This window comes from Melospiza melodia, chromosome 4 (genome assembly GCF_035770615.1).
Source record: "Melospiza melodia melodia isolate bMelMel2 chromosome 4, bMelMel2.pri, whole genome shotgun sequence".
In the NCBI taxonomy this organism is placed as follows: domain Eukaryota; kingdom Metazoa; phylum Chordata; class Aves; order Passeriformes; family Passerellidae; genus Melospiza; species Melospiza melodia.
The window spans coordinates 71,516,998-71,528,222 of record NC_086197.1 but is presented as its reverse complement, the minus strand read 5'-3'; the positions used below and the strand labels follow the sequence as shown (position 1 = coordinate 71,528,222).

The 11,225-nt window shown below is 38.4% G+C and overlaps 1 protein-coding gene across 3 annotated transcripts; it reads left to right on the top strand.

Moving 5' to 3' along the window:
* The first annotated feature begins 33 nt into the window (after positions 1-33).
* RXYLT1 (ribitol xylosyltransferase 1) lies at positions 34-10,985 on the top strand. Of its 3 annotated transcripts, XM_063155145.1 has the most exons (6): positions 34-200; positions 657-836; positions 1,821-1,923; positions 6,788-7,102; positions 8,773-8,943; positions 9,988-10,985. In XM_063155145.1, the coding sequence occupies exons 1-6, from the start codon at positions 59-61 to the stop codon at positions 10,403-10,405; spliced, it is 1,329 nt and encodes a 442-aa protein (XP_063011215.1). In that variant the 5' UTR covers positions 34-58; the 3' UTR covers positions 10,406-10,985. The 3 variants fall into 3 exon arrangements, with proteins under 3 accessions (XP_063011215.1, XP_063011216.1, XP_063011217.1); XM_063155146.1 differs by lacking the exons at positions 34-200; positions 657-836 and adding an exon at positions 3,900-3,967; XM_063155147.1 differs by lacking the exons at positions 34-200; positions 657-836 and adding an exon at positions 3,855-3,967.
* Positions 10,986-11,225: the final 240 nt, after the last annotated feature.

Genomic DNA, 11,225 nt, shown 5'->3' with positions numbered 1-11,225 from the left:
TCCCGCCGCTGCCGCCTCCCGGCGCCCCCCGCCGGGCCTTCCGCCCGCGCCGGGCGGGATGCGGGGCGCTCGCAGGCGGCTCTGCTCCGCCCTGATCGTCGCGTACGGCCTCTTCTCCCTCTACGCGGCCTACACCGTGTTCCTGCGCCCGCGCCGCCCGGCCGCCCCCCGCTCGCACCGGGACCGCCCCGGCCCGCGAGGTGAGTGCGGCGGCGGGGCCGCTTCGAGCCGCCCTGCCCGGCCTGGCCGCGGCCGGTGCGTCCGGGGGGGCGGGTTTGGAGCGGAGCCGGCCCGGTGGGTTTGGAGCGGGGTCGGCCCTGCGGGCGGGGCCTGGCGGCGGCCTCCGAGGGAGGAGAGCGGGGCCGGCGCCTCCCCGCTCCCCGCCGGGCCTGCGCTGGCTGCGGCGGGCTCCGCTGGGCCTCGGCGGGAACCGCGCGGCGCGGCGGGGCAGGAGGAGGCGGCGGTGGCGGTGCTTGTGCTTGTGGTTCTGCTTGTTGTGGTGGTGGTGGTGGCAATGGTGATGTGCACGACCCTGTGCGCATCTGTCAGGTGCTGCGTGAAATTACGAATTTGAGAAAATTAATCAGTTTTCCTACCGTTGAGAATTTGATCTTCTTTTTTATTTTTTTTTATTTTAATGTAAATCACGCTTTTAGGTTTCACAGATCATGTTGCCTTGGGAAATGAAGAGTGGAATCCGTGGGACGCGGATGAGAAAAATGAGCTGGCTGCTTCTCAGCAGAGATATGAAGCTAATCTTAAAATGATAAAATATGTGAGGTCTCACCTAGAACAGACCACTCTTAGAGTACAGATTTGGGGCAAAGCAGCAATTGGTAAGCAGATGTAGTCAATCTTTACTGATTATTTAACCTTTTTGGTATAGCGCTTTTCTGGGTTTCCTGATGATTAAAATTTATGTATATGATTCCACAGTATGTATATCTGAACATGGGGAGTATTAGGGAGATGCTAGCTGTTACTCAAACTCATGGCAGCATAAGAGTAGTTGAACTCCCTTTGTATCAGTTCCTTTCAAGGCTCTTCTTCTGCATCTGTCAAGGAAAATATCTCAAATGGCAAACAAATGCACTTACTTTTTTAATCCAGTCTGGTTTACAGTATGACACAAGGAGAGACCTCTTACTTGCCTAAGCAGATTATTTATTTTTGTCACATTTACACTTTGTGAAATAAAGCATCACACCGTGAGAAATAAAGCGTTTTCTGTAGTGCAGTGTACTGTAGTACTACTACCACTGATGAACTTGGAAATTCTTCTTTTGTGGAAGATACTGAGTTTCCCCTCTACACAAACTGGGAACCAAGGTCTTCTCAACCTCTAACTACTGCTGAAGATGTATCACTGTTCTTAGCTTAGCTTTTTGTGGAAATGCTAGGCTTACAGTCAAACTTTCACGTAGTATTGTAGAATACATAGGTATATTGCCTGGTATATTACCATCATAAAAATTGGTGCATTTCACAAAAGCTTAAGGGAAGTATGCTTGTGCTTAAAATGCCAATTAATATTTGCTCATTTTTAGTGGTATGTGTGCTGGAAAGAGTTGCTAACTGAAGCAGTAGTGTATATCTTCATCTGCTGATATTTTGTCAGCCAAAGAATCTTTTTAAATGCCAATGTGGGAAAAATTAATCTTAACTAATTCTAAGTCATACTGTGCAAGAAGCTCTGACATTTATTTCCCAAGTTTCTTATGTTGTGATGCTTTTTCATTTTCCAGAAATAATTTTTTTAGGAGCGTAGAGTACGCAAGATCTGTTCATTCAAATTCTCCATCATGTCTTCATTTATGTAGGTCTTTACCTTTGGCAACACATTTTTGGAGGGCACCTTGAGCCAGCTGATGTGATTGCACAGTGGAGAGAAGGAAGCCAAAATGCAGGGAAAACATACTTCAGGTATTGTTTATGATGTTGATTTCAATTGTGTAAACTTTAGTAAATAATGCATTGGAAAGGTAAACTGAATGATGCACTGCTCAGGCATTATTTTGGCTGTCTCAAAGTTGTGTTGTTGCAAGTACAGTTGCAAGTACTTTAATTTTGTAATGTTTTGATAACTATGTAATATGCACATCGCTTCTCATTCAAAATTATAATTTATACACAAAAACACATACTTGATAAATCTAACTAATTCTAGACCAAACATGTCACTGTTAAAAAATAGAAAACTAGGGAGCAATTTAATCTGGTTTATGATGGTTTGTGTTATTAAAAATATATGTAAAAACTTGCCAATTCTGAGAGAAAGAGCAGCCAAGAGACCTCGGTGGCAGGGCGAGGATACAACCCTGAGAACAGTGTAAAGAGCTGGGGCCTGGGGGCTCATAGCTGGTGAGATCAAGCATGCACGGGTGAGGCAGGAAGATGTCTCCTGCTCTTTGGTTTCTGCTGTATTCAGGGGAAAGGGACTTGGCTCATTCATTCATAAATAGGAATGTGTCAAAACCATGATTTGTTTATAACAAAGGCTACCTGTGAGACCTAGCCTCTGGTTAGCTACTTGATTTGCAAACCAAAATTTTGTATGGAAAGGAAGATTACACGTAAAGCACTGTTTGCTTTAACAGTGGTGTTTGAACTATGATGTATGTATGGTTTAAGACTGTTGTCAAATGTTTTACATTATTCAGGGAATGATACAGGGCTTTTCTCTGAGTCCCTATTTAATACCATTTTAATGCTTTCTGTGAAGATACATTGTCTCTTTGGCCACTTAGCCAGTCTGCAGAAGTAGGTCTCCTGCAGCATTTAGTTACTTGCACCAGGACCTGCCTGTGAAAAAAGTTTTCTTTTAATATATAAATTACACAGTTAAGTGAGCTTAACTTCTGAAACATGTTGCTTCAGGAGGCCATTTTTTCCTTGCACAAGATACGGTTCTAGCTGAAGTATTTGAAGGTAGTGTTTGAAGTACGCATGTGATTGTGAATTGACAAGAGGTTTTAAGTGATCAAAAAACTTTTTAAAATAATTTTGAACTGTTTATGAAAGTATCTAACAGTGAACATGGTACAGGCCATAGAGTCTTTCCAGAAGAAATAGATGAATTTATGTATTCTTTAACAGAAAAAGCTATATTCCTTGTCTGCAAATAAAAGATGATCCTGATTTAGAGAATCAACTATGAACGATGCTTCTGCATCTTTGTAGTCTCCTTGACAGAGCAATAGAGTTTTCAATTCACAAATATAGAGAAAGGATACAGTCCTTCCTTTGAATATTGAACCAGTGCCTACAGTGTAGTTTTAGTGGCAAAAGGCTTTGTTGTTTCCAGAGTTAAAATCTTAGAAGCTATAGAAATCCATGATACTGTGGCATGATAGGTTATCTCCCTGATATTGACATAAGAATTTCTTTAGGCTCTTGCTTTCCACATTTATAACATGAAAATAATTTGCTGTACTTAATGAGTCTGTCACTTGACTGATTGTGGTTATTTTCTCTCTAGTGTGCCTGTTTCAGATGATTAATAACTTCACATGTCTCCTTAGGGTATGCATCTCTCAAAGAAAGACTTCTATGCCTGCATTTAAATATCTTCTTGTTATGTCTAAATGTGCCAGAGATAATGGAGTCCCTATTCTAATTTCAACTTGGCTGCTAGGTCCTATAAAAATACAAAGCTTGAGTTTAGTACCAACATAACAAAGGTTAACTTTTGACAGGCTAGTATAAACTTGTGCAAAGTATAGAAAATTTGCAATATAACTGTTATTTTAACAACTAGACTTCTGAAATAGCTACTTTTTACTCTATTTGGAAATACTAGTTCATGTTGTGGAGAAGAATTATGTAATTTTGGCTTCTCACTGGTTATTTTCTAGAATTGTTTACTGCCTGGCTGAGGTAAATTATCTTTTGATTACTAGATGAGGCTAGAGGGAACTAGCTGAGGTGACATATTTGGAGAATATGTGCTGTTCTGCAGTTCTCTGTGGTAAGTCTAATGATTGTTAAAAAGTAGATGTCTGGTGAATGTTTTTAAAGAATAACAAATCTAAAGACACAAAAATGCCAAAATACCACTTGAACACAGTTACATGAATAAGCCCATTCTGTATATTTATGATGATGAATACACATCTCTAATACAGATTTTGATGGGCACATATTTCCATCAAAGAAGTTGCCTAAAAAAATACATGAAGTATCAGCTTCTCCTTAAAATGCAGTGATGCTTATTTAAAAACAGGAGTGGTGAAGGAACTTCATCGCTGTGGATTTTAGTAGCTTCTTGGCACATTCATACAAAAAGCAAGAGACCAGGATTTAACGCTTTCTTTGGCTTGAAGCAATTCACACCCTTCACTCCTGTCACCTAGGAAGATGTTGTAGAGCACAGAGTGCCAAACTTCTTACCTCTTATTTGGCAAGAGCTTTCCTAAATTTCTATTTCCTCCAAGTCACACCTCTCTATTTGATAAACATTCAGTGCTGCCTTGCCTCAGTCAACTAGGAGAGGTTTCTGTCTATCAGAGGATTCCACCTGGTATAGCTTCTGGCAATTTAGTTTTAATAAAACCCTGTAGTGAAGCTTTTTGAAAGTCCAAAACCACTGTGCCCACTGGATCCTCTTTATCTGTGTTCTTATTGACGTGCTTCATCAGATTAATGACACAGGATTAACTCATTCACAGCAGTGCTTATCTGTATATGTGATCTGTGATCTTACCTATTGATAAGATTCAGTGATCTTACTGTTTATTACAGATTCTTCCAGAGAGGGAATTAATACTGACGGTTCTCCAGAGTCCCCTCAAATTGTTTTTGTAGATGGGAGTCACTTGTGGTTTGGACTGCTCCTTTCCAAGTTCTTTTCTTGATTTTCTCATTTTTATGTAATTACTTTTTTTGCATATGGGATATTTCTATGCTGAATGTATTTATTATTATTTCTATTACTGCAAGTGTTAAATTTAATCCTTACTGTTAAAGAATGGCTGTCTCAACACCTCCAGAATGGGCACTGTTAGACCCAGTCTAAAACAGCATCTTTTTGTATGACTGTCTATCACTAGTAAGGAAAACCAAGGACTTTGTAGAAAGCAAATCATGTATTTAGTCCAAAAAAGGTAATCTTCCCATATTATCTTTGCTTTAGCCTTCATGTGAGTGGTTAGTACTCTAAGGACTGCTCCCTCCATTTAGCAGCTTCTGTAGTGTCTCTTCCATTTCCCAATCCCAGTTGTGTTCTGATTGGGAGTTAATAGCACAGCCCTAGCACGGTGTTTTGATTATTAAAGTATGGATTTATGAGACTTGCACTGTGTTACTTTTTTTCCCCCACTGTAATTTTATGCTGTTCAACTACATATATTGCTACCCACAGGTCATTGCTTCCTGACCCGTACATCTGTTATTGCTGTAAAGCTGTTACCCTCAAAGTGCTGTGTCATAGGAAAAACCCTTTTTCCCCAAGTCTCTTTGCAAGGTGATCACGTGTACATATTTAGTCTCTATTTGAGGCATTCCAAAGCTCAAGGTATTCTCTTTTAGGAATCCCTGTGATTCTGTTCTCATTGTCTGTTAAACTTTGGATTTAAGTCTTGATTGTGACTTAGCATTTAATGTATGAGAAGTCTTGATTCCAGGTCATGAGTCTTACGAATCTTGGCTCCAAAATACATCACTTCCACCAAGCCAGCAGCATGTCAGCTTAACTCAGGTTTAAATACACTTGTCTAAGGTCAGTCTGCCTCAGATAACTTCACTGGAGTAGTCTTTACAGTTTTTGTTGTGAGAGCTTTTTTCCTCAGTAAGTATATTTGAACTGAAACTAGCTGTCAGTCTCAGCACTTCATGAGTTAAAACTCATGCTCACTCTAAATTAAGTTTTGCTGGTAGCTGAAAAACTAGTAATGCAGCAGATCTAGAAAATTATCATTTAACTGACTTTTATTTTTAAACAATGCTGTTTTCCCCCTCCACTTTTTCCCAAGCTGTGTAATTGCTACTTCTTTGCATTCGGTCAATAATCTGTTAAGACACCAGGTAACTAGAGCAGGGGCTGGCAAATACTGGTTTGTTTCATTGAAGTTCATAAATGGCTTTTGTCACATACTTGCAAATGATTAAAGAGTTGGTAGTTTTGCTACATGACTGAAATTCTTCTGTTAAATACATTGTTGAAGATCTAGAAATGCCGTTTTATAACTAAAATGTTCATGCTTACTACCTGGTATCAGGGCCTCAAGTTTGACCTGGGGCATACAGCCAACCTAAGTTGGATAGATGTTTATTGTGTTATCAATTCTACACAGAAGAAACTTAACCAAAATACTGAGAAAAGTAATATGCAAGACTAGCTAACTGTCACTCTTAATGATACCAGATTGTGTATAGTCTTCAGGTTTTTGGGAGGGCCTCTCTCTTGTTCTAATACAGCAGTCATTGGTTATCACTGGAATTAAGAAAATATAAGCATCAAGGTGCACCCTTTTTTGAAAGGTGGTTGATTTACACACATTTTGAGGTTTGAGTATTGTACTAGTTCTGATTTATTGACAAAATACCTTATTCTAGTCAATCACCTTTTACCTGAATAAAATTGAAAGCAGCTTTACTCTGTGCTAAGCAGTACATACTAACAGCAGAAGTAGTTGTAGTTGCACGTTAATTTTGCAGTATATTGCATTTACTTTATTGAAGAAAATATCATCTCTGGAGTGCAGTGTAGTAAGACTAGCTAGAGGACTAAGGCCAATAATTAGTCTTACAAAGGCTTACTTTGTTTGATGTTGTATTTTGGCTTTCTCAGCTTCCTGACTGGCCCCTCCGTAGTTCCCGGCTATTTCTCGGTGGAGGCGGAGCATGTGGTGCTGGTGCTGAACGGCAGGGAGCCGGCGAAGGTCGCCTACGCCACGCAGTGGCTGCACCACGCGCAGACACTGATGGAGACCCGCAAAATCCAGCACGTGGCCGTGGTGCTGCTCGGGAACGAGCAGTGCAACAACGCCTGGATTCAGCCATACCTGAAACGAAACGGGGGATTTGTCAGTCTGCTCTTTGTTACCTATGACTACGCGTTCGTGAATGAAGAAGATATTTTCCAGTGGCCTTTAGGAGTAGCTACGTAAGTGCTATAGACAGAAGTTGCAACTGATTCATTAATTGTTGTGCGTGAGGTATGGAAAATATGACTCTTAGTGCTTTTGCCCAAAACAATTTTAATAAATAAATCGCAGAACGTGATCCTATCAGTCATTTTCTAAATCAGGCATTGGAGTCTTTGAAAGTTGCATTTAGCAATAAAAATTATAACAGGAAAAGGGTACTAGTGTTTAGGAAACTTTAGGAAAATGAACCTGTGTCTCCTGAGATTTTCTGTTTATTCTTTCTTCAGTAGATTTGCTCTTGAGATTATCATGACTGCTGATGTAATACATACCAGTGATATGGAGATTCAAAGGATAATTATGTAATAAAGTTGCAGGTACTATTTGTTCAGAAAAGCAAAGTACTTTTTTTAACCTCCGTTATGGCTCAAAAGGCTTCCCATTTGGAGTTGTTATACTCCAGTAACACAGTAGTGTAAACTTGCTTAACTGCTTGTTTAAAAAAAAAACATTTTTGTTATACTTAAGTGCTCAAACTATTTATGTGGAGTAAATAAAGTTTTGGTTCAGCTACATGCATTTTTACTTCTTATTAACAGAGTTGATAGTGGTTTAGTGACTTACCAGGGTAATAGAAGCTGAAAGGAATACAGGATTATTTTCATACCTTGTGTTGAATTTGAATTCAATATCCTATATTGATCTAGTTTGCTCAACAAGCTGGAAAACTGTATAGAGCTTTTTATATACAGCTTGAACTTGTTCACAGTGTCTCTGACATATGCTAAATTTGGATTATTGATGATGTCAAAGAATTGATGATATTGGAAGTTCCTAAGTGGAAAGAAGTTGAGTTTTGAGATGCAGAGATTAAGGTGACAGTGAAGAGAAAGCAACAACACTTAGAACAACAAACGAGGGTGCAAAGCTGGGTGGAGGAAGATAAATTTGGTATCAAAATGGGGTTTCCAGACCTTGCATACAACGGCTGTAAAAAACAGGTTAAAGGCATGAAAATTTGCTGGCTTTTCCAAGTAAAGAGGGAAAGTGAAGATGTGGAATGATGCAAAAATATTTGTCATGAAGGAACAAATGCTTATTAGAAACTAAGTGAATTGACATTCATCATGCAGGAGAAGAATGAGAACAGGACAGGATGCAATAATGATGTGCATTATTGTCCATCAAATAATGCACAATAAGCTATTTAGTAGCCAAAAGATTTGATTATTGAGTTCGCTCAGATCAAAGTGAGATTTTCCTTTGAGAGGTTACCAGTGGTATTTTCAGTAGAGGAGCATATCCAGAGATTAAGGTAGGTGAGACTTGCATGCCATAGTTACTGTTAAACTGGCCATTTCAGTCAAAACTTGTGGTTGCATCAAGAGCAGCTTCTTTGGAAAAGAATGTTGGTCAAGGACATTCTGTAATCTGCACATTTAATATTTCTGGTGTTGAAAGAAGATGTAAGTATTCTGGAAACTTTGTGAAGGTCCTGATGGGGGTAAAGGGAATAAAGACATACTTTTAGGACAGGATGTGACTTGGTTTACTTCTGAGTCTGTCTGTAGAGATGGATTGGCAATAAGCAGGTGGTTTTAGTCATAATATATGATGCACTGAAAATGAAATGCTGCAAAATGTTTTCCTTTGATAGGGTTGTCTAACTTACACGTTTTTTTTACAGCTACAGAAATTTTCCAGTTGTGGAACCCAGCTGGTCCATGCTACATGATCCAAGATCATATCTATGTAATTTCTTAGGAACGGTTTATAAGAATTCTTCTAGAGAAACCCTCATCGAAATTCTGAAACAGGACGGGCTTGACAAACTTTGCTGGATTGCAGCCAGAGAACAGTAAGACTTTAATTTACTTCATGAAAATATTGAGTTTTTTGCCTGGTTCATTATTACCAATCTTTTCTTGAGTGTTAAAAAATAATACAAATAAAGGTAATTAGTCATTAAGTCAGGGAATAGTGCAGAGACTTCATTTAAGTCAACATAACAGCATTTCTGTTATATTTTACTGAAGGCATATTTTTAAATCTAGTTTAGAAAAGTCTCCTCTGTATATAACCTATATAACCATCAAAGACCATCTGCTTTTTTCTTACAAATATTTGATTATGAGAAGAAACATATTATCTTGTATTTTGTGGAGTTTCATGTCTTTAGTCAAAGAAAAAAGACAGCCATATTTTGTTGAGTTCCACATGAGAGTGGATTTAATCTTTACAGCACAGTTATTTTTTGACTAACAAGAGTAGGGTTCTGATGGTATTTCTTAACTTTGAAAAGCAACACCTATAAAATGTTGGATAGCAGGCAGAGTGGTGCTTAGGTAGACCTTAGCTGCCCTGATGAAGAGTCTCAGGAGATGGATTGTATCTGTGATGTAAACTCTTATCTCCCAGACATCTTGAGGCACTTCAAGTAGATGAATTCAGGTTAAACCAATTGCTCTGCTTCCTAGGTTTTGAAGAGCAAACCTCTTTTGAGGCCAAAAAGAAGTCATTAAAAAGCCCATTGAGCGTCTCCCTTTTTGTCTGTTTCTAAACTGTGCTGTGAAGTAAATTGACATATGCATCATCCAAGTCATGCAGAAGATTTGGAGTGGCATTTCAATTTGTTTCTTACACTTTTAAGTGTTAATAATTTCCAGAAAGGGCCACATATTACAATCTGTTTTTAACAGTGACATTTTCAATAAATTTTTAGAAGATTTTTAAGAGCAGTTAAGACTAAAAATAAAAGTTAATTCACTGTGTGTGTAATACAAAATTTTTACACTAATAGCATTTTCAGTTTTATAACTAATAGAAATTAAAGCATATCACTATTTTTTCATTGCAGTGCCTGTGAGGAAGATATTAATTTTCACTCTTTTTCCTTTCCTAGGTGGCAGCCTCAAGAAACAAATGAAAGTTTCAAGAACTATCAAGATGCCTTGCTGCAGAGTGATTTGACATTGTGCCCAGTGGGAATAAATACAGAATGTTACAGAATTTATGAAGCTTGTTCCTATGGATCTCTGCCTGTTATAGAAGATGTAATGACACCGGGTGATTGCGGAAATTCATCAGCCTACCACAGTGCTCCATTGCAATTATTAAAAACCATGGGGGCTCCATTTATCTTTATTAAAAACTGGAAAGAGCTTCCTGCTATTCTAGAGAAAGAAAAAAAAATGAGCTTACAAGAAAAGATTCAAAGGAGAAAAAAGCTTTTAGAATGGTATCGAAACTTCAAAGCATGGATGAGACAAAAATTCATTAATACTTTGGAAAATTCATTTTTGCCCAGTGATAAAGGATAAATTGTCCCGTTTGAAAATCTAGAGTAGATGACAGTTTAATTTCCATGAACCTGAGGCGGCTTTTATTTAAAAGTAACCTCACAGGACAGTTGCATTCCTTTTAAAGTCCGTGGAATTGCTCTAAGCTTGGCCAAGAGCTACATTTGGCCCTCCATCTTTAATGACTTTCAGAGAGGTTGTCGACATAATATGATGGTACAAGGATGACAACAGTTTCATTACTATTTTCACAATTTTTATATTGCTTTGTGGCCTGGTAAAAATTTTTAATTGTAATATTTTAAAATTTTAAGGATAATGTCTTTGAGCATGTGAATTTGGTAAAATCCAACCTAAAAAAATCAGTTGTGTTTGAAGAAAAAAGGATGGAGGCTGTATGGTACAGGGTAATTTATTAGGGAAACTAAAAAAGAAAAGTATTATTACAAAATTGCCAGGTTTAGCATATTCTGGTAATATGTTTTGAAAATGTGAACTGTTTTGAAAATGTGAACTGTTTACTTGGTTGACATTTCATTTCCAGCAAAGTGACCATAAAGCTGAAGACTGTGGAATAAAAATGTGTATTTCAAGGTAAAAATAGAGAGCTCTTTCTTGAAAATATTTGATAGCAATATATTTCATCTGAAATACCAAAATTACTTTCTTTCATTTGTTTTTAGTCTTGGGCCATACCGTTCTGTGTTTCTGCTCTTTCATTTCCTGTAGTTACAGCTGCATGTTCAGAACCCTGAGCCTTAGACACGAGCCTACCTGTAGCTTGTCTGATTGCTCAAAATCTGCTGAAACTCATCAACGCCAAAAGATGGCAGAAGTGTAA